Source organism: Siniperca chuatsi, linkage group LG7 (assembly GCF_020085105.1).
Source record: "Siniperca chuatsi isolate FFG_IHB_CAS linkage group LG7, ASM2008510v1, whole genome shotgun sequence".
Classification (NCBI taxonomy): domain Eukaryota; kingdom Metazoa; phylum Chordata; class Actinopteri; order Centrarchiformes; family Sinipercidae; genus Siniperca; species Siniperca chuatsi.
Window position 1 is genome coordinate 1,760,685 of NC_058048.1, and position 25,861 is coordinate 1,786,545.

A 25,861-nucleotide genomic window follows, 5' to 3' on the forward strand; every position below is an offset into this window, starting at 1 on the left:
CTTGTTGTTTTTATGCGGAATTTATCCCTGACAGTACTAGAAAACTACAGCAGTACAGATGGCCGAATATCTTATGTAAAAATTATCATTTCTGGGCGAAAATTTGTCTTTATTTCTATATATCCACCCAGGGGTGGAAATAAGCACCCGGGTAAATAAAAATAGCATAACTATTAGCATACTTTCAGCTACAGATGTCATTTGAACTTTAAACTGGTCTTAACAAGACTTTCATCTATTAAACTTATATTCAACATTCAGGTATGGTTAAGCACGGCAATGCAATGCATTTGAGCTTGAAGATTTTTCAGGTGTTTAATTTCAGAAAGATGCAAATATTTTTGAAATTGGTGCTACATGACCTGAGAAAACAGAGAAAAAGGGCTGTGGTATTCCCTTTTGCTCAAAAGGTAGAAAACCTACAACAACCAGAATGCACTGGGCCCATTGCCTTCCAAGGCCACTGCCACTCCCACTTCTCCAACTCCTACAAATAGAGCTACTAACATTAGGCTAAACTCTGATAGCACCGCCGGGTAACAAACTGGGGCAGTGTGAATGTGCTCATAAAAACGTGTATTGTATGTTTTCACACCGTAACGTTGCCATGCTAGTAACAAAACACTGTCTCTATTGTACTAACTCTATGCTCAGACATCCGTTTCGCCCCACCGGCTAAAGTCTGATAGTATCGCCGGGTAACAAACTGGGGCAGTGTATGTGCTAAGCCTCATAAAAAAATGTGTATTGTAGCCTATGTTTTCACGCTGTAACATTGCCATGCTAGTAACAAAACACTGTCGCTATTTCACTTACTCTATGCTTATTGTTCAGTTTTCTATGTGTTAGTTCAATTCCATCCAGCATCAGTCATTCTCACAATGACTTAGATGGCTTTTCACAAGTTGAATGAAACCACTTGGAATAGTATGAGTTATAGAATTAAATTCTCTGAAAGGAATTGGAAAACTGTGTACAGACATGAAATGTTCATAGGACAGCATATTACCAGATTCATCAAAAAGGTTAAGGATATGATTTATATATCTTTGGAACCATTTAGGAATGAACAAGGATTTGTTTCTGATCAGTATATTCCAGTTGTTCCAGAGTAATGCTATGTGAGCTGAGAAATTGTGGACAAAAGCTAAAAGGGCTTGCTGATGGAACTTTGACAATTTAATTGGCAATCTGTCTGGCAAAAAGTTACACAATTTTGTTGAAAATGTAATTTGGAGACTTCCGGCATGACGCAGACGCGACCGGCAGCATAAGTTAGAGGCTCCCAGATGGTCTTATTCCCCCGAAATAAATACTGATTATTCAGATAGGAAAAGTTGTCATCTGTAGCATGAGAGGGGGAAACACGAGAAAGACAAAAGGAAAACCGCAACAAAACTTGATGATAGGCGATAAATCACCGATTGAAAGTGGAGATACTGACGACGGTGCAAGCAAGCAAGCTGACCACGAGGGTATGGATGCTATCCAGGCTAACATTATTGCCGAGATAAAGGCGGTCCGTTTGGACTTGAAAAAAGAATTTATTGAAACAATGGGGCCACTAAAGAAGGAACTGGTGGACTTCAGGGAAGATGTTAGCCAAAAGCTAAATGCTATCGTTACGGATTTAAAAGAAATAACTGACAGAGTCGAGGAGACGGAGCAGAGAGTGGTGGACATGGAGGAGCAGGGTGCAGAAAACAGTGAGTTGCTCTCCCACACTTTGGAGCTCCAAGACAAATTACAAGCTCGGCTGACAGACTTGGAGTCGCGTTCACGCAGAAACAACATACGCATCCATGGAATCCCGGAGGGGGCCGAAGGAGACAATGTACAGGAGTTCTTAGAGTCATTCATTAAAGCGGAGCTGTCCCTGCCCGATGTCACCCTCGCTATACAACGCTGTCACCGATCTCTTGGAGCCAAACCACCGCAAGGAGCCAATCCGAGGTCTATGGTTGTCTATTTCCTGGAGTATAAAACCAAAGAGCTGGTGCTCCGCACCGCCTGGAAAAAGAATAACATCCAGTGCGACGGAAAAAGAGTGTTCTTCGAGCAAGACTACCCAACTGAAATAGTTATGAAAAGAAAGGCTTACTCCACCATCAGAAAGGCACTTAAAGAACAGGGGCTCCGCTTTCAGACTCTGTATCCAGCAAAACTTAGAGTGTTTCTTGACACCGGTGCAGTTATCTACAACAGCGCGTCAGAGGCGATGGACGACCTGAAGAAAAGGGGATTGATGCCGAATGGCGAGGCCGGGACCCCGGCGGAGGATCGTGCCACACCCGCGACGAGACGGAGACAACCCTCCTGGGAAACGGCGGGTGGTACATCACGTCGTCACAGGGAGGCACGCATGAAACACATCCAGGAGAAACTAAAGGGATTTCGACGCAACGAAGGTGCCATGAGTAACTGAGTAACTTTTGAAAAGACCGCCTGGTAAGAGTGTAGCCTATCATATCTTCAACAGTTTCGTATTTCCAGGAGGTAATATGAGACCGGGCGAACTTTCCTATTTATGTTAGTTTGAGAAATCTAAATTGACCACATCTGGGAATTCATGCCTGTTTTCTATGTGGACAGTTCTGATTTCAGGTAGTCAGAGACTTTGGTCCATGCTTAGAGGGGCCCCTTCCAGATGTAGGGCTCCCCCTCTAGTTTTGGAAGTAGAATTCATACTTCAGAGATGGAAGTCATTTATGTTAAGCGTTTGTGTTTATGTGTTAAGTTTCATTTTGTTTCACAGACAGAAGTTCAGTTGTTCAGGCCTTCCAGGGATGCTTAAACGCCTTGGTAAACATTTTTACTCTCATATTGACTGAAATGCCGCATCAAAAATACAGAATAATCACACTTAATGTAAATGGTTTACATAATCCTATAAAAAGAAGTAAAGTAATTGCCAAAATGAAAAGGGAAAAACAAGATATAATTTTTTGGCAAGAAACGCATCTTTCGAATATTGAACATGAAAAGTTGCGGAAAATGGGTTTCAAAATTCATTTTACTCCTCCTTGAAAGAGGAAGTGCAAGGGGGTAGCTATACTAATTTCAAATAAGGTAAATTTCCAGTTCTCCTCACAAATTACTGACAAGGAAGGGCGATACCTAATGGTCAAAGGCTTTATCGACCACAAAGAAGTTACATTAATGAATGTCTATAGACCACCAGGACACGATAAACAGTTGATTAAGAAAGTTTTTAATATGATCTCCATGGAAACATCAGGTGTATTGATTTGTGGGGGGGACTGGAACATCCAGTTACAGCCATCCCTGGACTCCTCAAATAGAACAAAAAATATAAGATCTGAAGCGTTATATGTTAAAAAAATGCTTAAAGAAATTGGAATGATAGACATATGGAGGGAACTGCATCCATATGACAAACAATTTACTTTTTTCTCCCACCCTCACTCCACATATTCAAGAATTGACTATTTTTTTATGCTAAATTTAGTTAGACATAGGATTATAAATTGTGACATAGGGGTAAGAGACATTTCCGACCATGCAGGGGTATACTTAACATTACATTTAGACAACAAGCCTAAAGAGACTTTGTGGAGACTTAACACTAGCCTTCTGAATGATCCTCAATGTCAAAAGTATATAAAGACAGAATTTAAAGATTATATGACCCATAATGACAACGGAGCAGTGTCTCCTAGCACATTATGGGATGCTGCAAAAGCTGTTATTAGAGGTAAACTCATAATGTGGTCGGCTCAGAAGAAAAAGGAAAAAGAGAGACAAATTAAAGACCTGATTGGAAAATTAAAATCACTAGAAAGTAAACATACGGAATATAATGATACCAGTATTCTAAATGACATAACGGAGACTAAACGAACCTTAAACAACCTATACGAAAACCAAGTAGAGAAGAAAGCTAAACTAATTAAACAAAATTTCTATGAAAATGGCCCTAAGTCCAAAAAACTACTTGCATGGAGAATACGGAAACAAGAGGCTGAGAGATTTATACATAAAGTGAGAGACCCTAGGACCAAGGAGCTGTATCATAATTTGGAAGACATTCAAAATGCCTTTGAAACGTATTATACAAAATTATATGCTCAGCCCCGAACAACTGAGTCAGCTGTCATATCATCCTTTCTAACATCTTTGGACCTACCATCTATAGGGACAGAGCAAAACAAAATAATAACTCAGGAGATAACAGAGGATGAGATAAATAAAGCAATATCAAGACTAAAAACAAATAAAATGCCAGGTGCAGACGGGTACCCATCAGAATGGTACAAAGCCACCAGGGAAACAATAACACCAATGCTAAAGGATTGTTTTAACTATGTTCTGGGAGGTGGTGAGACTCCGGTGTCCTGGAGACAAGCAGTAATCTCAGTGATTCCTAAAATAGGTAAAAATAAAACAGACTGCAGCTCCTATAGACCTATATCAGTTTTAAACATAGATTATAGACTATATGCATCAATACTTGCAAAACGGCTGGAAAACATAATCCCAGATTTAATAGATACAGACCAGACAGGCTTTGTTAAAAATAGGCAAACCCAGGACAATGTGAGACGGGCTCTCCACCTCATTGACCATATGAGGAACAGTGATATGGAATCTGTAGTTATAAGTCTTGATGCCGAAAAAGCGTTCGACTCTGTTCGATGGGAATATCTATACTTGGTCCTTAGCCGTTTTGGTTTTAATGACCAGGTAATTAGAAGTCTAAATTCCCTATACTCCTCTCCTACGGCTAGAATTAAAATAAATGGGGATTTATCCAAAACAATATTTCTTGAAAGGGGATGCCGACAGGGATGCCCCCTTAGCCCCACTCTCTTCGCCCTCTTCATAGAGCCTTTGACACAAGCAATTAGAGAAGACAACGATATAACGGGGGTAGTAATAGGAGATACACAACATAAGATATGCGCATATGCGGATGACATACTTGTGACACTTACTAGTCCTAATGCAAGTCTGCCTAAATTATTATCTCTTCTTAAAGAATTTGGTTCATATTCCGGCTATAAACTAAACCTGCACAAAACTCAAACGCTTACTTTCAACTACGAACCACAAGAAAATATTTGTAAGATCTCTCAATTTAAATGGAAAAGTGATACAATTAAATATTTAGGGGTACAAATACCTAAAGAGGTCTCGGCCATTTATGACCTAAATTATATTCCAATAACAGCTGATATTAAAGCGGTCTTAAACCGTTGGTCACTATTACCAATGAATATGTACAACAGAATAGACGCTATAAAGATGAATATACTACCCAGGCTGCTTTTTCTTTTTCAATCCTTGCCTGTTGAAGTGCCTCCCAAGCAATTCAGTGATTGGAATAGAACTATCTCATCTTTTATTTGGGGAAAACAAAGACCAAGGATTAGATTTCAAACATTACAACTCCCCAAGGACAAAGGGGGTATGGCTCTACCGTGCTTGGAGGATTATTATAGAGCAGCACAGTTGCGTTCTCTGGTCTGTTGGTGTGACCCTATGTGTGATGCAAAATGGAAGGACCTAGAGCAAAATCAAATAAGCATACCTCTTCAATCTATACTGGGGGACAAAACTCTCCTGAAAAAACATCTGAAAATATTAAGTAATTGGACGGTAGCCCCTCTTATCATCTGGTACAAACTATTTAAAAATAAGGAATTTGAAAGAAATGTACGAATATTACGGTGAAATATGATACAGAATTTGCACCAGCTGGACTGGATGGTAGATTTAAACACTGGACTAATTTAGGTATCACTTCGTACTGTATAGTATCCTCCACTGATGGTTTGGATACTTTTAAAGAACTCATGGATACCTACTACTTAGGGAAGGAAGATTTTTTCAGATACCTTCAGCTTGAGACATCACTTTGATAAACATATTAAAACTACTGGAGAGAAGGGAAAAGACCTGATTAGAGTATTCATTGATGCATATAAGGGTAACGTTAACAGAAAACTGATTTCCAGGTTATATTTATGTTTACAGTTAGATAGGGGACTTTCAACAATGTATGTAAAAAAGAGGTGGGAAAAAGAAGCTAATATAAAAATGAGCGAAGATGACTGGTCAAATATATGCAGGACATTATCTACCACCTCTAGCTCAGGTCTGTGGAGGGAATTCACCTGGAAAAACATTTTAAGGTTCTTTATAACCCCTAATATAAAAATGGCACAGAGTAACAATCCTGAACATGGTCAGTGTTGGAGAATGTGTGGTAATATGTCTGCTGGTCACTTCCATATCTTTTGGGAATGTCCTATTATTTCTTCGTATTGGATAGAGGTGGTGAAGGCAATTAGGTCAATATTTGGCTCAGAGCTCAAGTTTAATTTCAATGTTATATATTTAGGAAATCTACCAACAGGGCTGAGAAAGTCAGTTAGATATTTGTTAAAAATACTTTTAGCAGGTAGCAAGAAAGCAATAACCAGGAAATGGCTATGTAAAGATCCCCCGACAATTGCTGAATGGATAGAAATAATTAAGGAAATTTACGTTATGGAACGTTTAACTTTCTCTTTGAGACATGCCCAAAAGAAATGTGAAGCATATTGGGAAAAATGGATATCTTATCTGAATACAAATTGAGATGTATATGTCTTTATTTATGTATTTTTATTCATTTCTTTCCCTTTTCTTTTCCTCTTCTTATGTTTTATTTGATGTTGAGCACTTATGTTAACCTATGATGATTTTGCCTGATGTCCCTTGGTCTGTCTGTCTGGTTTTCTTTTTCTTGTCAAAAAAGAAAAAAATAAAGTTTAAAAAAAAGAAAATGTAATTTGGGATGAAATACCAAACTGAATTGGGATTTTGAAGACATTTTTTTAACCAGTTAACCCTCAAGTTATTAACAGTATCAACAAAATTCACGATTTCAAAACCTCCTTCTGCTTTGCTATTAGAAAGCACAACTTTCTTGAGCTTGTGTGATTTATTCTCCTCTAAGATTCTATTCAGAATCAGAAATACTTTATTGATCCCCGAGGGGAAACTATTTTGCTACAGCAGCTCACTGTCACGTCAGTGCACACAGGAATAGAAGTACTAAGCAAAAAATACAATACACTATAATACAGGTCAGATAAATTAAGTACCAAGTGGGTATAAGTATAAAATTAAAATAAGTGTAAAGTACAAAGTGGGTTTACCGGTTGATGATAATAATACGGTATAATAATACAATGTAATGATACAAGTAGTAAGTATAAGTAGTAGTAAGTAACTATTCACTTCTTTGGCTGTCGAGTCATTTACAAATAAGGACAAAGATGGATACACAAAGTGAGAGAGGCCCTCAGCTTTTGATAGAACTCTACCTAGGATAGACAAATCCCTTTGAAGCCAAATATTAAAAATAGATTTGGTCTTTTTTATTCTATTTGACAAATTTAGATGTTGATTAGCTAAAAGATTTTTCATCATAAATATTCCCAAATATTTTAACGGATTTTTTTACTGGGATACTTCCAATGACAGAATCATCACAGTCGTGCAGAGAAAAAATTTCACATTTGGACATATTCAGTCTTAGACTTGAAGCTGTTTTTTAACTCCTGACCAAAAATGTAAATTCCTTCAAATGTTTTTCCTTTACAAAATGAATTTACAGTAATTCAGTTACTAAAATAACTATAAAGGGAGACCCCTGACCCCTCTATTAATTTGGAATCTTTTAGAAGTATTAAAATTAATAACAACGGAGCTATTAATATCTAAAATATACTGACAATTTGACAAAGTTGTTACCAAAACCAAATGCCTTGAGGGATTGTAAAAGAAAATTGTGCTTAATTGTGTCAAAGGCCTTATAAAAGTCCAAAAACAAAATAAATGCCTTAGAATTTACTGCATCTGCATAATCCAACAAGTCTAAGATGAGTCTTACATTACAGCTAATATGTCAGTTTTTCATAAATCCTGTTTGAGTTTTGAGTAGAATAGGGTCCAGCCCTTTCACTGTTTGCTAAGATCTTGTAATCTACAGTTAAGAGAGTGATAGGATGCCAATTATCTATTAGTAAAGGGTCTTTGTCAGGTTTGGGGATAAGAAGTATAATGCCTTGTTTCATTGTTGGTCATCTCTCCTCGACTGATGCATTCTTTGTACATAGAAAGAAAAGGATTTTGAATAAGATCCCAAAAGTATATATAAAATTCAACAGATAGACCATGATCCCAGGGGATTTACCTTTCTTCATTGAAAGTAATGCCTCTTTAATTTCCTTAGCTGACAAGTCACATTTGGATTTGAAATTTTCATCAATTGAAGGGATACTGGTCCGAATATTTTCCAGGAATCTTGCACAATCTTCTGCATTAAAATTGGATTCATATAACTTTCCATAAAACGTGGTGACAAAATCAGATGTTTAGAGGGAGCGCGTCAATATTAAGGGCGGTCAATGATTTTCTTTTAAAATTCCTTTTTTCTTTCCCCTTCCTCCAGCCATTTGGCTCTAGACCTAATAAACGCTCCTTTTGCCATGTCTAAGTAACTTTGATCCAACCGTAGCTGGAAGTCCTTTAAATAGAGTTCTTCTTCCAAAGTAATATTTTCTTTTGTAAGTAGAAGGTCAAGTTTGTGCATCAAGTCAGCTTCTTGCATATTTTTTTCTTTCTTTAGTTCCTTACTTCTTTTAATAGCAACATCTGACCTTAGATTTAAAGAATTCCCATTTTTTTCATATAGTTGTTATTTAGGCCATCATAGGGGATTTCCTCTACTAGTTTTTTAGTAGTGTCATTGAATGAATCATCATTTAAAAGGGAGTTGTTGAATTCCTAATATCCTCACATACCAGAGGTCTCCTTAGTAGTACCTAAATTCAGAATTATTTGCTCATGGTCTGATAATGGAGCATAAAAAAAAATGCTAAACTTCTTGCGCAAATTGAAGGGTAGAAGAATAAATTAAAAATAGATCAATACTTGATTTTAGGGACAGTCTTTTGTTGCACCAAGTGAATTATTTTGTACTAGGGTTGAATAAGTGCCATGCATCAGTCAAAGAGAGGTTATAGCTCTGTGAAGCTTGGTTTAGCCTAGGAGGGTATCTGTCTATATTTGGATGTTATATCATTAAATAAACCCTTATTAGAAGCTTGTGAATTAAACCCATATATATTACAAATGATAAAGACAGCATCATATTGTTTAATTATCACTGCAATGCATCTACCATTGTAGACTGTTTCAAAAACATCACCTTTATATTTATGTAAAAGGGTCAAAACCCAGCTGAATGATTAGTGCAATGGCTACAATGAATCAAGTTCCCCATTGTGTTTGCCAGAATTTTGTATCTGTTTCACAAGAATGTGTTTCCTGAAGTAAAATTAAATCAGCCTCAGTTCTCTTGCATAACAAAAAGATCTCTTTCCTCTTAGTAATATCCCTAATACCCCTGACATTTAAGTCATGACAAGAGAATTAAACATAAAATCCATAGACTTAAAAACACTTAAGAACAAGAGGTTTACCTGTAAACCAAGTGAACACCAAAAAAAAAAAAAACCTTGAAAGGTGCTGAAGGAAATTCACAGAGAATGCAGTGGTGATTAACAACCATTGAACTGGCTTAACACATAGCAACAGAGAAACAGAGAAGGCGGTTCTTTGGCCCTGATTATTGTAAATTCAAAATAAAATAATTTAGGTATTAAAGTAGGCAGAGGCTATAAAATCAGAGGATCAAGGTTTTATAGCTAAATTAAATATGCTAAAATGTTTCCAACCCTCCTAAAAGTTAAGACACTGGCTGCTCTGTGAATAAAGGAAGAAAAGTAAATGTGACCATCTGATGAAGTGGCAGCCTGAATGGATAAGAAATATAAGAAATGAGAAGGAAAGAAAGAAAGAAGCATGTCATTGCATATGTTTTAGAGTTAATCCAGCTTGTATGGGTCCTCCTAAAAATAAAATTTTACCTGTAGATATAGGCCTTGAGTTAGTCACAAATAGCTCTGCATTATATAAAACACAAAATTGTCCTTTTAGCCTTTTCTTGAAAGAAAACAGAAAAGAACAATTATCAATAAAGTAAATTGTTTGAGATAATGTCTCATGTTCACACTTGAGCAGGCCTCTTTCCACATTTCTCATGTCCATGAACATGAAAATAGCTCCTGGAAAAGTCTCACACAGTTTCACTTGAAGATAAAGAAACACAATACGTTCAAATAAAGTCCATGGACAATATGAACTTTTGTAAAAACAGGGTCCTTTAAGAAAGAGCAGAACTTTTATAAACCATGATGAACTTGCATAACAATAATCAGCTAAGCTGATGTCTTATGTTACCTCTGAGCAGACATTTTCCATTTATGAAGACAAAAGGGCCGGGGAAAAAAGCTTTCTTCCCCTCTTCCCTTGCTTTCTTCACTAAGGGCCAAAGCTTTTCCCTTGCTGCTTTATCTTCTGGGGATAATACTTCTGTGATCCTTATTCTGTTGTCAAAAAGGAACTTTGAGCCTTTCACCTCCTTCCAGACCACATCACAATGACGTGGCATTGCAAACAGGATGATGGTTGATCTACTTCCTTCTTGTCGTCGTTGCCCGATGTGATGGACGATGTCGACTCCCTCCCTCTGTCATGGATTTTGGGAGCCACTTTCCCTAGGCTATCAATAACCCTGCTTCTGATGTCTTCACCATCTTCCTCTTTCATGCCATGAATCTTCAAGGACCACCTTCATCTATAATGCTGACAGTCAGCAATAGTTGCCTTTGAAATCTTATTTTCTGCTTGGAATTTACAAACCTTATTTTTCATGCCTTCTACAGCTAGTTTCTGTTGATTGAGATACAAAGTAAGCTGCTGGACTGTCGAAGTTCATCTGTTTTGAAGTTAAGTTTGTTGTTTTTTCTATGGCGGATATTTCCTGAAAGTCTCAACATGTTTTTCAGATAGCCTGCGGATTGCTTCAAGAATTTCAGCATTTTCTTTGTTGTCGCGTTTTGTTTAGTTTTTTGTTGGAGGTTTCACCAGAGTATCTGAGAGTGGAAACACCAGGCCGTCAAATTGGAGGTCTGGGTTAGTTCTCAAACCACTTAGCATCTTCTCTTGACTGTGTTCCACAAGGCTCATTCAAATTCTGCATGGTTTCAAGGTTGTCATAAATCCCAGCCTTGTGTGTTATGTCTGTTGTGACACTGTCGGCTTCCTTCATCGTCGTGGTTGTGGCCAAAACTTTTCTGTCTCTATTTTTTCCCATTCGCTTTTGTTCCAATTAAGTATGTAAGCGTTGTCACTTCTGTGTTGCCTTACATTAATATTAGAGGTTATATCGGTTGTTTAATTATAAAATCCTCCTAATTACCCGACATAGCGAAAACACACGCTCTCCTACATCGCCGCCATCTTGGAACCGAACAACCCTAGAGCCAGCAAAAGTCCTCCAGATGACGAGTTTCAATGAACGGGGAGCTCTGGGTGCACTGGGTCACAGCTGTCTGTCCTCAGAATCAGCAGCTAACAGTACTTTTCCTGCACAGAGCGTTTGTTTTTCTCTCCTTCCCTCCACAAGGTTTATAATGCGTTAGTTTTTGCTCTGTAGGTCAAGAGGACATTGTAATTCAGTTTCAACAAAATAAGAAAACACTGGATTTACCAAAGCCGTCAGGCAGTGTAAAACCAGTGTAAATTCTGAATGAATGCACCATGGGATATACAGATTACAAGCAGCCTCACTCTCACTACTGGTTGTATTGTGTATATTTTCATATAGCCTATTTTTTGTGTTGGTTTTGGACTATTTAAAGTGAAGAAATCTGCAGTTTCTTCTGCGTCATTAATTTGCTACAGCCAATTATGTTCAGCAGTTCCATCACTCAAGTATGTCAGGATACTAAGTTAGCAAACCAGATGTACGTTTATCCTTCAAGTTTACCATGTTCTTCATATATGAACCACAACAGAATAATTCATCCACAAATACATAAATAGAAATTGTTAAAATGATTTTCTTTTCAGATATTATTTGAAAAGGTCAAATTATATTTCAACTGTTTCTCTCCAGCAAGCTGAGCCCCAACCAATTCAAACCAGTGAGACAAGCCAGATAAAAGCACAAATACAGAAATCTCTCATGTAAAATAATCAAAACTCTTCTGACTTTGGCAGAAAAATGGTGTGTTCATGTAGAACCCTATTGCTCACAGTATGAAGCTGATTGCGAAAATAGGTTTTCACCACCTTTAAAGCTTCCGCATACTATTAACTGGTATTCAAAATATTAATTACTGTAATGTAGTGTTATAAAGAGGAATTCTCAGAAACTATGAGAATGTAGATGACAAACAATCTCCACTCAAGGTTCTCTTATTTGCCTGTTCTGGGGTTTAGACTGAATCTCACGGTCTTCATCAGTAGATAAATTTGCTCACTTGTCATGGAACTAAAGATGTTCAAACTGTCCACTCTTTAGAGAACTTTTAGGATTTCTCGTCCATGTTGGCTAAAAAATGAAAGACAAAACAACATACACTGAGTGACCAGAAAAAAATCAACAAATACTTCCTTACTTGAAATATTTGTTTTTTGGTTGAAGCTTCAACATTTTTACATTAAACATTAAAAAGAAAGTAAGAGCAGCGGAGTGGCGAGTATGACTCGTGCTGATGGAATTAGTGTTGTGGAAATGCACATTATACTGAATTTATCAAGACAACAAATAAACATTGAGGAAGTATTGAGTTACCAGCCACAGCTAATTAAAACAGGAATAGATCAGGAAATTAAGAAGCTTCTTACTAAAATATGATCAAATGTACTTATAAAAGAGGGGAAGTTAGATATATTGTTTCTTTTATTTAATGGATTTTAGTTTGAACTGGCAACAGAAATCACCCAAAAGTGTTTTTTTTTTCAAGATCACTGTTAATGTTCACAGTTCAATTCAAGCTAACCTAACCACTTAATGCATGGAGACAGCTGTTCTCAAATTGAGAAATCCAGATTTGTCACATCTGGCTAATTGAAGTCTGACTTCAAGTATAATTTCAGGATACCATCAGCCATGAGTGTTCCCCTGATTTCTCCCTTTGCATAGACTAAGCTGGCTTTTACTGTTTAATTGAGACTTCATAGAAATGTTTTCTCATTGAAAAATGCATGTTATGTGGGAGGTATGCAGTAAGTGTAAGCATATTCAGATATGAAACAAATGAGATGAAGCAGACTGTGACTGTGAACATGCTGATGTGACAGGAGGAGAGTGGAGGCTTAAGTATGAACGAGCCATCAGGGAGATTGAATTCACCAAGAAGAGACTGCAGCAGGAGTTTGATGACAAGCTCGAGGTGGAGCAGCAGAACAAACGGCAGCTGGAGAGGAGGGTGAGTGAACACATTGGAGAGAGTTTCACTGATACACACTTTCCTTTCTAAATCTTTTACTTAGTCATTGTGTTCCATCTCTGATATAACGACTACCATGCAGCTTGATTAGCTATTTCTGCCATCCCTAGAGCCTAGCAGCATGGCTCTAGGGATGGCAGAAATAGCAATGTCGGTCAGTCCACCATTTTGGTCGACTCAAACATCTCAACAACTATCGAATGGATTGCCATGAAATTTTGTACAGACATTCAAATTACCTGGAAGTTAAATTCTAATGACCTTCCTCTGACTTTTGCTCTAGTGCGACCAGCAGGTCAAAGTTTTGACTTATACAGTGAAATATCTCAGCATCTATTTGATTCAAATTTTGTACATTTTCATGGCTCCCAGATGATATCGTAATGACTTTGGTGATCCTCTGACCTTTCCTGTAGCACTATAGGAAGCCCACGAGGTTGAACTTTTTGGTTTTATTGAAATATCTTGATAACTATTGGCTGGATTGCCCTGAAATTTGAAACGTTGATCCCCTTCCCTTCATCTAGCGCCATCATCAGATCAAAATTTCACTTTAACTTTCAGTTACAGTTAACTAAGATAGTGAACATGATAAGCATTATACCTGTTAAACATCAGCATGTTAGCATTGCCATTGTGAGCATGATAGTATGCTGACATTAGTGTTTATCTCAAAGCACTGCTGTACATCAGTACAGCCTCACGGAGCTAGCCTCTTAGTCTGGTTTAACGAATGACGCATGTGACTACACACACCTGCCATTAAATACTCTCCATGCTGACTTGGTCAATTGCAACATGTGATCAAATGTAAATTAAATGATTAATAAAATTATTTCTTTTTTTACAATTTTCAAGCCTTTCAACTTTGTCCTGTTCTAATGTGAATGTAGTGTATAGATTGTATTTCTGCCTGGATAGCTCTCAAGGTTTCACACATTGCACGTTTATTTCTGTGCATTTCCCAGCAACAGGCTTTTCAACATGTTTAAAGTTCTCTTTTCCAGTTCTGATTTGTTGTATGCATGTGTTTATGCAGATCAGCGACTTGCAGGCCGATAATGAGGAGTCCCAGCGAAACATTCAGCAGCTGAAGAAGAAAACCCAACGACTGACGGCTGAATTGCAGGACACCAAACTTCACTTGGAGGGCCAACAGAGCCGCAACCATGACCTGGAGAAGAAGCAGAGGAAGTTAGTACACACACACACACACACACACACACACACACACACACACACACACACACACACACACACACACACACACACACACAGAGTCATGTTTGAGCAAGTGTCTGTAGATACAAGAGACTCCACACAGTTGTATTACCTTAATCTGCCATGTTCCCATAAACTGTGTAGGGTCCAGTGGTGTTGCTGTAGTAACAATAATAACTGTATAGAAAAAAACTATATTGTGTTACAGATGTGTATATAGCATCATGCTGTGCAAAGAGAACATACAGGTCTCCAGCTCATTTGTACTACTGCTAAACCGTTTGTGTGTGTTTGTGTGTGTGTGTGTGTGTGTGCAAGGGACATGCTGTATAGCTGTAGATGTGTTGCTGAATATACATGCTGTAGTTAAAACAGAAGTGATATGCAGGATCTTCTTTGTGACCAGCTCAGCACATTTCAAGTGATTAGATTTTTTTCATGAACTTTCACACTATGAATTTCGCTTCTCAAATGTCATCAGAGTAGCAGTAGTTGTGCTTCATTACAGTGTTTTGACAGTATCGATTAGTGGAGTATGTGAACATGTGTGTTTGTGTGTGTGTGTGTTTACATGCAGGTTTGACAGTGAGCTGAGTGCAGCCCAGGAGGAGGTCCAGAGGGAGAAGAGCCTGAAGGAGAAACTGGCCCGAGAGAAAGACATGCTGACCGGAGACGCTTTCAGCCTCCGGCAGCAGCTGGAGGTTTGTGCCGTGTGGTCCAGTTTGTGCCACAAAACTTGGTTGTTGTTTTTTGTTGTTTGTGTAATCACATACAGATTTACTGTAGTTATGGTGGGATTTTCCTCTCTGGTGACAAAAGTGGAACCACTCAGATTTATTCAACCAGTTGAATCCATAGCAGAAGTTTCAAAAATAAGGACTGTTCTTTAGCATATATAAGGGTTATGGCCCAAGGTTTAGAAGGGCTTATAGATAAAATGACTTTCCAGTCACTCTGTGAGAAAGAGAAATTAAATTAAAATGTCATTCTTGCATTCTGGTGCTCATGGTAAATGGACTTACTGTACTTGTATAGCGCCTTTCTAGTCTTCCGACCGCTCAAAGCACTGTACACTATACACTACTATACTGTACATTCACCAGACATCGATTCACCATACTACTGCTCATCAGTACAAAGAAGCTAACTCATTCACACACACTGAGAGCAATTTGGGGTTCAGTAACTTGCCCAAGGACATTTCAACATGTTGGTCTTCCGATTGGAGGAAGACCCGCTCTATTTCTAAGCCACAGCTGCCCTCATCACATAATAGGGTTCCAGAACCAGTTAGAAAATATGTTTCTGAAAAAACAATCCAATCTCAAGGTGCACTCTTAACTTTTGATGATGATTACACTCAGTAATCATCATTTTGTATCATCACTAGCAAGTGTGGTATTAATTAAATTTACACAATGGTAATTTTCACACCTATAAAATGATAATAATACATTTTATTTGTATAGCACCTTTCAAAACATAATTACAAAGTGCTTCACAACAGCAAAATAAAAATAGAAACAGCATTTTTAAAAGCAATTTAAAAGAGGACAAAGATGTAGCTTGCCTGATCTTCGGTAAATGGAAACAGTTTTTGCTGATTATGTGTCCTAGTGGTAAGATGTAAATGGAGAAAAGCAGACTGGCAAAGGACTGACCCCTGAGGTACTTCACAAAACAAAGATTCTGTGGAAGATATGCAGTCACCAATAGCAACACTAAAAGTCCTATTTCGGACATCCGAATAAAACCAGTCTGTAGCGTAATCGTGCTACCTAGAGTCCGTCTTGGCCCTGAGATACCACGCTGACACCAGTGTTGCAGTGTAGGTTCTTTATTTTTGGTCGTTCTTGCTTTTGTTCTGGCTCTTCTTCCATCCGCTCTCCAACCGCCTCTCCCCACAGTCCAGCATGCTACTGTATTTAAGGAGAGAATAATTAGTTCACTGGGTTCAGCTGCGCCAATTATCTCTCCTTGATGCTGCTCACCTGAGCAACTCCCCCACCTCTCCCTCTGCAGCTTAAAGCTAACCATACCCACCTCCACATACCCCCACCGCCCGACTTAGGCCGGGGAGCCATCCGGCCCAACCTACTCCCCCCCCCCATGGGAACGGGAGAGGAAGTCGGCCACGGCCATCTGCGCCCCCGGCCTATGGATCACTTTGAACTTAAAAGGCTGGAGGGCCAGATACCACCGTGTGATCCGGGCGTTGGCATCCTTCATGCGGTGGAGCCACTGGAGGGGGGCATGGTCCGAACAGAGGGTGAATGGGCGCCCAAGCAGGTAATACCGCAGGGCCTCGACCGCCCACCGGATGGCCAGGCACTCTTTTTCGATTGTACTGTACCTGGCCTCCCGCTCTGACAGCTTCCGGCTGATGTATACGACCGGGCGGTCAACAGCCTGCACCTGCTGGGACAAAACGGCCCCCACTCCCCTGTTCGACGCATCAGTCTGCAGAACAAAAGGGAGAGAAAAGTCAGGTGTGTGGAGGAGAGGCTCCCCACAGAGGGCTTGCTTTACCCTCTCGAACGCCAGTTGGCACCGCTCCGTCCACTGGACCGGATCTGAGGCACCTTTCCGGGTGAGATCGGTCAAAGGACTGGTCAGCTCTGCGAAGTTGGGAATGAATCGCCGGTAATAGCCGGCCAGCCCCAGGAACCGCCTCACCTCTTTTTTTGACTTAGGCTTTGAGCAGGCGGCAATTGCAGCCGTCTTGTCTACCTGGGGGCGCACCTGCCCTCCGCCCAAGTGGTACCCCAGATACCGTACCTCCCTCCGTCCAACCGCACACTTCTTCGGGTTGGCGGTGAGACTGGCCTGCCTCAATGTCCCGAGCACCGCAGCCACCCGCCGCACATGCTCCGCCCAGCTGTCACTGTGGATGATAACATCATCTAGGTAGGCAGCTGCATATGCAGCGTGCGGACGCAGTACTCTGTCCATGAGGCGTTGGAAGGTGGCGGCGCCCGAACAACCCGAACGGAAGTGTGGTAAATTGGTACAACCCATACGGAGTAGAGAAAGCCGTCTTTTCCTTAGACTCTGGAGACAAGGGAATCTGCCAGTAGCCCTTGGTCAAGTCCAGCGTCGTGAAAAAAAGCAGCGGTGCCCAACCGATCCAGGAGCTCGTCGACCGAGGTATTGGATAGGCATCAAATCGTGACACTTCATTTACTTTGCGGTAGTCCACACAGAACCGTATGGTCCCATCCTTCTTGCCTACAAGAACGATGGGGCTACACCAGGCACTGTTGGACTCTTCTATTACCCCCATCTTCAGCATGGCCTTTAATTCTTCCTGCACCATTTTCCGTTTGTGCTCAGGCAACCGGTAGGGACGTGAACGCACCGTCACTCCCGGGTGAGTCTCAATGTGGTGCTCTATGAAGTTGGTGCGACCTGGAAGGGGGGAGAACACGTCGGCAAAACGCCCTTGCAACTCGGCAACGTCTGTTCTCTGGGACAGTGTGAGATGGTTTTCAAAAGGGAGCGAGGCGGCACTGGTCGATTTTGAAACCTCAGGCCCGAGCTCATCTCTCTCACCCACCGTCGTCACCAGAGCAACAGGCTCCGCCTCTCTCCATGCTTTTAGGAGGTTGAGGTGATAGATCTGCGTTGCCCCTCCCCTATCCGACCGCACCACCTCATAGTCCACGTCGCCCACACGCCGTGTGACCACAAAGGGTCCTTGCCACCTGGCGAGTAATTTGGAGCTGGACGAAGGGAGTAATACAAGCACTTTATCTCCCGGCGTGAATTGTCTTAATCTAGCCCCTCTCTTGTACAGGCGTTGTTGACGCTCCTGAGCCTGGAGCAAATTCTCCCGTGACAACTGCCCTAACGTGTGGAGTTTTGCTCTCAGGTCCAGGACGTGCTGAACTTCGTTTTTACTGGGGCTTGGACCCTCCTCCCAGTTTTTCTCTAACTAGGTCCAGGACCCCCGTGGGTTTCTGCCAAACAGCAGCTCAAAGGGAGAAAATCCCGTGGAGGCCTGGGGCACCTCCCGCACTGCGAACAACAGAGGATCTAGCCACCTATCCCAATTGCGCTCATCCTCGTGCACAAATTTACGGATCATGGACTTCAAAGTTTTGTTCAGACGCTCAACGAGCCCGTCCGTCTGAGGGTGGTATAAACTGGTTCGAATCGACTTGATGCCCAATAATCTGTAAAGTTCTCTCAGTGTGCGTGACATGAATGAGGTGCCCTGGTCTGTCAGGATCTCTTTCGGGATCCCGACTCGGGAGATGACCTGAAACAGTGCCTGCGCCACACTCTTTGCCGAGATTGTGCGCAATGGCACTGCTTCGGGATATCGAGTTGCATAGTCCACTAACACTAGCACAAAGCGATATCCACGTGCACTCCGGTAAAATGGCCCAATGAGGTTCATACCTAGGCGTTCAAATGGGACCTCCATCAATGGTAATGGGCGCAAAGGCGCTCTCGGGATGGCTGGTTGGTTAACCATCTGACATTCGGGACAAGACGCACACCAACGCGAACGTCTCCCCAAATCCCAGGCCAATAGAATCGGGCCATTATCCGGTCTAGTGTTTTATTACACCCCATATGCCCGGCCATTGGGTTGTAATGAGCCGCCTGGAAAACTGTTTCCCGACGGCTTTTTGGTACCAACAATTGCGTTAATTCTTCCCCTGTCTGAGTGTCACGACTCACTCTGTACAGTCTGTCCCTGATCACTGAAAAGTGTGGATATGACTGGGCTGCGTCAGGGCGCACCACATGACCATCAATTCTTGTCACTTGGTCGAAGGCAAAGCGTAGAGTGTCGTCACGAGACTGCTCCAGTGGAAAATCTTCCGTGGAGGGTAACACAGGAGCCTGTGGCGTCTCCTGTGAGGCGCCGCGGTTCCTCCTCCCCATCTGCAGCATCAGACAACCTCGCGTCACCACTAAGCACAGCACACACATCCCATGTCCCTGACGGTCGTGAACGCACCCCCCACACAGTGCCTCACTAGCCTATCAAACCCAAGCCAATCTGTACCCAAAATCAGGGGGTGCGTCAGGCGGAACTAACCGCTGCCTTAACACTAAACTTTCTCCCTTGATGTCTAATTTCCACCGGCACTACAGGGTATCTGTGAATATCCCCATGTATACACTTAATATCCACCCAGCAAGCCTCCACCAAAGCCCTGGGTCGAACCAGGTTCTGGTGAATAATGGACTGTGTACAGCCCGAATCCACCATTGCCCGGTGTATACCCCTTGGATTCTTACCGGGACACAGTATGTCGCCCCTGGGCCGGGGAGGGTGTTGGAGAGCCGGCAACCCGAATCACTTGTCCGACCTCCATGAGTGGGCAGTCACGTCGGCAGTGTCCGGGCCGCCCACACCTCCAGCACTCCTGCCCCAGCGTTCGAGGAGCCCCTGCAGGTCATGAGCCGCAACTGTAGCAGCTGGACCCTGGGGAGAGAGGGAGAAGAGAGAGGGTTAGCGCGTGGCATGGGGCTGGGACGTGCAGGTGGCCCATGCGGCGGCCCCATGCCCCTTTTCCGCGGTGCTGGTGTTGGTCGGGCAGCCTCCAGGGGGCGGTCCTGTGATGTCTGGCTTCGGGGGTGTACAGCCAGGTAATCCTCTGCCAGCGTGACCGCCGCCGTCAGATCCATGGGGTGGTGGCACTTCACCCACTCGGCCACCCCGGCAGGGAGTCCCTCCGCGAATTGCTCCCCAATAATCGCGTCCATCAGCCGCCCCTCCTCCGAGGATTCCCCTGGCTGCAGCCACCTCGTCGCTGCATCTCTCAGTTGCTGTGCATAGACGAACGGGCGATCCGCGGGCCCCAGCCTCATGCTCCGAACCGGCGGCGGTGATCTTCGCTGGAGAATCCCAGCCGATCTAGCACGGCCCTCCTCACGTCCGGGAAGCTCGCGCGCGGCCGGGAGTCCGAGCGCCGCTGTCTGCGCTTCCCGGACAGCAGTGGCAGCAGCCGACAGACCACTCTGTCGCCGGCCATCCACATGCCACTGCCGTCGCCTCGAACATTTCCAGGAACAACTGGGGTCATCCGCCGCCCGACATCTTGTGGAGGGTGATGCCGGAGAGAGGCGAGTGGTGGGGATGGCGGTAGTGAGGCCCCGGCTGGGACACCAGGCTTGCCAGCAGCTGGGTCTGCTTATCCGCCTGGTCCCGCATCCTTTCCAGCTGTTGTCTATTCACCGCCGCCTGCTCCTGGTGCATCGCCACAATTTCACCCAGCATCTGGGCCAGCATCGCCACCGGCTGCATTTGCTGCGGATCCGTCATAGCACTCTCAGAGCCAAGTTACGTTGGGCGCCAATTGTAGCGTAATCGTGCTACCGAGAGTTCGTCTTGGCCCTGAGATACCACGCTGACACAAGTGTTGCAGTGTAGGTTCTTTATTTTTGGTCGTTCTTGCTTTTGTTCTGGGTCTTCTTCCATCCGCTCTCCAACCGCCTCTCCCCACAGTCCAGCATGCTACTGTATTTAAGGAGAGAATAATTAGTTCACTGGGTTCAGCTGCGCCAATTATCTCTCCTTGATGCTGCTCACCTGAGCAACTCCCCCACCTCTCCCTCTGCAGCTTAAAGCTAACCATACCCACCTCCACACAGTCTAACACTGTGCCAGAGATGCCAACCCATTTTTTAAGACGCTCAATTAAAATTGAATGTTATCAAAGGCAGTGGTGAGATCTAAAAGGATTAAAATAAATGAGTGGCCAGAGTCAGCTGCTAAAAGAAGATCATTGAGGACTTTGAGGAGTGCAGTCTCTGTGCTATGGCCCACTTTTAAGCCCGACTGAAGAGACCAGTCATAAATGAAATTACCTATTCTGCAACTATTTTTTTTTATTTTTTAGAACCTTTGCCAGGAATTGAAATTTGGAGATATGAAGACGGTTGTTCAGGATAGTGGGATCTAGTGAGGGTTTTTTGAAAAGTGGTTGGACTATTGCAACTTTAAATGATCGGGGACAGTGTCAGATGTGAGAGAGGAATTGATTATGATTGAAATAAAAGGACAAACTAGCTGCAGAACTTCTTTAAGAAAGTGGGTGGGAAGGATTTTAAGAGAACAGGACGCAGTCTTCATATTGGTAATGGTCTTGGCTAAATGATCAATTGAGACAGGGTGAAATTAATTTAGAGAGCAGAACAAATGATGAGAATGTGGTTTGGGTGTTACAAGAGACAGTGGGGTAGTTTGATTTATTAATGTGATGACTTTGTTGGAAAAGAAAGATAGAAACTCCTCACATAACATTAGGGGGGCATCTGTAGTGTGGCTAATAATATCAAAGAGCACCCTGGTGTTATGCTCTTTTTTTCTCAATGATCTCACTGAAATAGTTTGCTTGACCATTTTTAATTGTAGAATTGAGTTTTTCATTAAGATTTTTAGACTATCAAGGTGAACAGTTAATTGTGTGGCCTTCCATTTCCGTCCTGCTTTCCGACAGATTCTCTTCAATGAACAAATGTCCCCATTTATCCAGGGCTGAAAAGTATTTTTAGGCTTTCCTGTTTTAAAAGGTTCAACTCTGTCTAGAATGGCTGAGCAGGTACTGTTAAAACCATTTAAAATATCTTCCTCCATTGAAGAGTAAATCTGGAAATCAGAGGATGCAAATTCTTGGACTTTGATATGGGTAAGTTCTACCAAATTTAAAATGTATAAACTCCTTAGCTAAAAATTCTCAGGGCAGCATACATGCACATTAAAATCGCCAAGAATCAGAAGACTGTCAAATAACAAAACAGAGGGCTTCAAAGGTAGAGAAAGACTATTCTATAAAAACAACTAGGCCACCCCCTCTGCCTGTTAATCTGGGCTGGTTCAGGTAGGAGTAGCCAGGGGGACAAGTTTCAGTTAGGGGAACTATATTATCCTGGGTTAGCCAGGATTCGGTGATCAGAAAGAAATCAAGATCATTACTGACAATGAAAATCTACAGTACATGCCTTGTGCAACATTGTATACACTTTCCCTTGTAATTTCACATCTTTTATGTAGTGAGAAAAGGGGGGTGAATATCTCCACACATTCACAAACACACAGCAGCACCGTCTACGATCGTGTGGAATTACATGGTGGGAGGTTTGAATAAACTGCTCAGACATCTGGATCTGCAAACTGACTTCTTCCCCTCTCAAACAGTAAAGGTATCAATTTGGATACTTGCCAGACAAGACCAGAACTTTCCACCCCAGAGGAAAGATAAGTCTTGCCACACTTATGGAGCAACAGCAGAATTTAAAGACAATAAAATTACTCTCTGGATTAGTTTAACTAAAGGAGGAGAGACTAAACAAAACAGCATTCAACAAACATCCTCCTTTATTTATAATACATTTTATTTATATAGCGCCAATTTATAACAGAAGTTATCTCATTGCACTTCTCCTATAGAGCAGGTCTAGACCGTACTCTTTATAATATTAATTACAGAGACCCAACAAATCTGTGTTTCTGTGTTTCCCTGAATGTTTTTCATCACTATTTTTATGTTTCGACACATGATTGTATGGCCATAGTGATGTTTGAGTATGTGATATTTGGCATGTAAAACTTAAATTCAGTAGTCAGAAAAACATGACGAGCTGTGTTAAAACTTTCAAACAAAGAAATAGATTTTTCAGCGTGAAAGCCTTCCTCCACACCTAAAACTCCTCCTCCTTTGGCAAGCTGACAAAACCAGTTTCACCAACATATCAGCTCCAGGCTGGTCCTCACCTTTGAGCTCAACGGTTGTTTTATTTTACCTTTTAAAAGTTTCTTAATCCGTATTTTTAAGTTACTGAATCCTAGCTGAAGAAGTTAGTGTAGCCAGAGATATTTTATTCAAAAAGACACAACATCACAGACTCAACAGAAGCCGCCCCGAGTCGCTAGAAGCCAGCCAACTTTGAAAGCAAAGCCCTTCTGAAAGAAGCTTGGACAATGTCTATGTTCTAACACAACAAAAAGGTTAGAGCCGAAGAAACTTAGAATCCTGCATCTCCCAGAGAACTGTGCCAGCAGCAACTTGGCCCAGACCTTTGCCATCTGCCCTGAAACGAGACCGCCAGGAGACCTCATCAGCTTGGTGACCAACTGCTTTCACAGAGTCACCTGGGTGCTACCTGCTGGGCTCCTAAATCATAGAGTCTAAGCCACAAGGACTGCCTGCCGAAAAAGGACTGCGCCTGACATGAACGTTAATATTTTGACTAGCCCCTGCTGAGATAATCACTGTCCCCCCTAACTCAGGATTGCAAAGGCTTACGATGATCAAATTGGGTCAATGTCAGACTTTGTTAACCTGAGTTGGGGGAGGCGGTGTATTATTTCAGCAGGCAGTCTGTCAGCGGATTCAACCCTGCACACCACATCGGCAAGATGGTGGAAACGCCTCATCTTTGCCAGCACTTCAAAACAGTAGGGTAAACCACGGTTTTGCTGTGATAACAGTTGATAAGATAAATGAATTCCCCTTTAGATAAGTTACCCGCCCTAGCATTACTTTAGCATCTCATTGTTTTGTCAAATCACATACCTCACCTCATTATTGCCAATAACTTAACGTTTACCTCATCATTCCATAACTGTACTCATGTGTTTGTTTATTTTCTTCATCATATACCTTATTAATCCATCATTTATTCAGTTATTAGGCATTTAGCTATAAATAAATGTCCTCATTTAATCAGTAAAAAGTTGTCTGTGTGTTTTCTTTGAAGCAGAAGACAAGGTCAATCTTTTGAAAATAATTTAATCCTTAAGAGACTGATCAATCTAATGGTCAAATTTTACTTAATTCGGTTTTGTTTTCCCAGGTTTACCAGGTGGTTCCCCGAGTAAATTCTGTAATTCCCTGACCGTTCCCTCCTCTCTGTTTTGACTGTAACCTTCTGTCCTGCAGGACAAGGACCTGGAGGTGTGTGCAGTCAACCTGAAGCTGGATCAGCTGGAGGCCGAGCTGCAGGACCTCAACTCCCAGGAATCCAAGGATGAGGCATCGCTGGCCAAGGTCTTCTTTCTTTCCTTCTCCTTTATGATTCCTCTTTCTTATTGTATGTATTGCTATGATATTCATTTTTGCTATGGAGCTCTTTGTAGTGAAACTTTGTACAGAACTTGCAGAATGCTATCTTTCAGTGATACAGCAGTTTTTTAGCAATACAGTCAATCATGACATCCAGTCTTTTATACAAATACAAACCCACAACAATGTAATTGTTCTCTGCCTATTCAAGAGAATAAGCTCTATTTCATTATATTTATATATTTATTATGTACGTGTATGTGTTTTTGGACAATTTTTTATTATTCAGGTGCGAAAGCAGCTTCGCGACATGGAGGCCAAGGTGAAGGACCAGGAGGAGGAGCTGGACGAGCAGGCCGGCACCATCCAGATGTTGGAGCAGGTAAAGGCAGGGCACAGTGTTCCCATCACAGGAAAATATAATATATATTATATATTATATATTTGTCAATTTCTGACCACTGGGGGCCGAAGAACACAAAAATAAATGGACAGACAAAGCCCTGACGTATTATCACTTTAAAAAGTTGGCAAGTTAGCAAGCAGTTGCCTATTTACACATCCAGCAGACAAATTCAATTTTTTTCTATTTTATTTTTATAATGCCAATACATAACAGAAGTTATCTCATTGCACTTTTCCTATAGAGCAGGTCTAGACTGTACTCTTTATAATATTATTTACAGAGACCCAACAAATCCCACCATGAGCAACCACTTGGCGAAAGTTGCAAGTTAAATGCAGTGACCGCATTTTGGATCCAAGTGGCCTAATGGTAGAAGCTCTTTCTGAGGCTCTCAGTGCTAGCCTGGTGTATCCATTACCTTCTTAAAGACCGCAGCAGGGAGAAAAGGCCGTTATCCAGGTGGAGGATCAGGACATTTGCCTGCCCAACAAACATACTAAATTCATATGTGTTGGGGGTACTAGCTGCTTCCAGCTGGACTAGCAGGTTGTTCTGGCCTCTAGCTGGACAGCAGCACCATCAGTGGCCGCCAGAGCCAGATATGAACTGTGAATCCATACTGATCATAATGTATATTCTAGTTTTTTTGGTGTATAGAAACCAGATCTCAACTTCAGCAGCAGACTAAGCTGTAGTGATACTCCCAGACAGGGTGCGAAAACCTTTACTTTCTCCTTTTCTAACACCCTGTACGTCTTCCACTATGAGCAGACTTTATTAGCAATACAGAGAACAACAGCAAGTACTGTGGACATATGCACACCTATGAATAA

General features: G+C 41.8%; 1 protein-coding gene across 12 annotated transcripts in view; it reads left to right on the top strand.

Annotated features, from left to right (window-relative positions):
* The window catches only part of myo18ab (myosin XVIIIAb), a 245,579-nt gene that overhangs the window by 166,408 nt on the left and 53,310 nt on the right, over positions 1–25,861 (top strand). For all 12 annotated transcript variants that reach the window (XM_044202307.1, XM_044202313.1, XM_044202303.1 and 9 more), the window contains 5 exons: positions 13,228–13,355; positions 14,416–14,570; positions 15,175–15,298; positions 24,500–24,607; positions 24,912–25,004. In XM_044202307.1, coding sequence (XP_044058242.1) covers positions 13,228–13,355; positions 14,416–14,570; positions 15,175–15,298; positions 24,500–24,607; positions 24,912–25,004 — 608 coding nt within the window. The remainder of the gene's footprint in view (positions 1–13,227; positions 13,356–14,415; positions 14,571–15,174; positions 15,299–24,499; positions 24,608–24,911; positions 25,005–25,861) is intronic.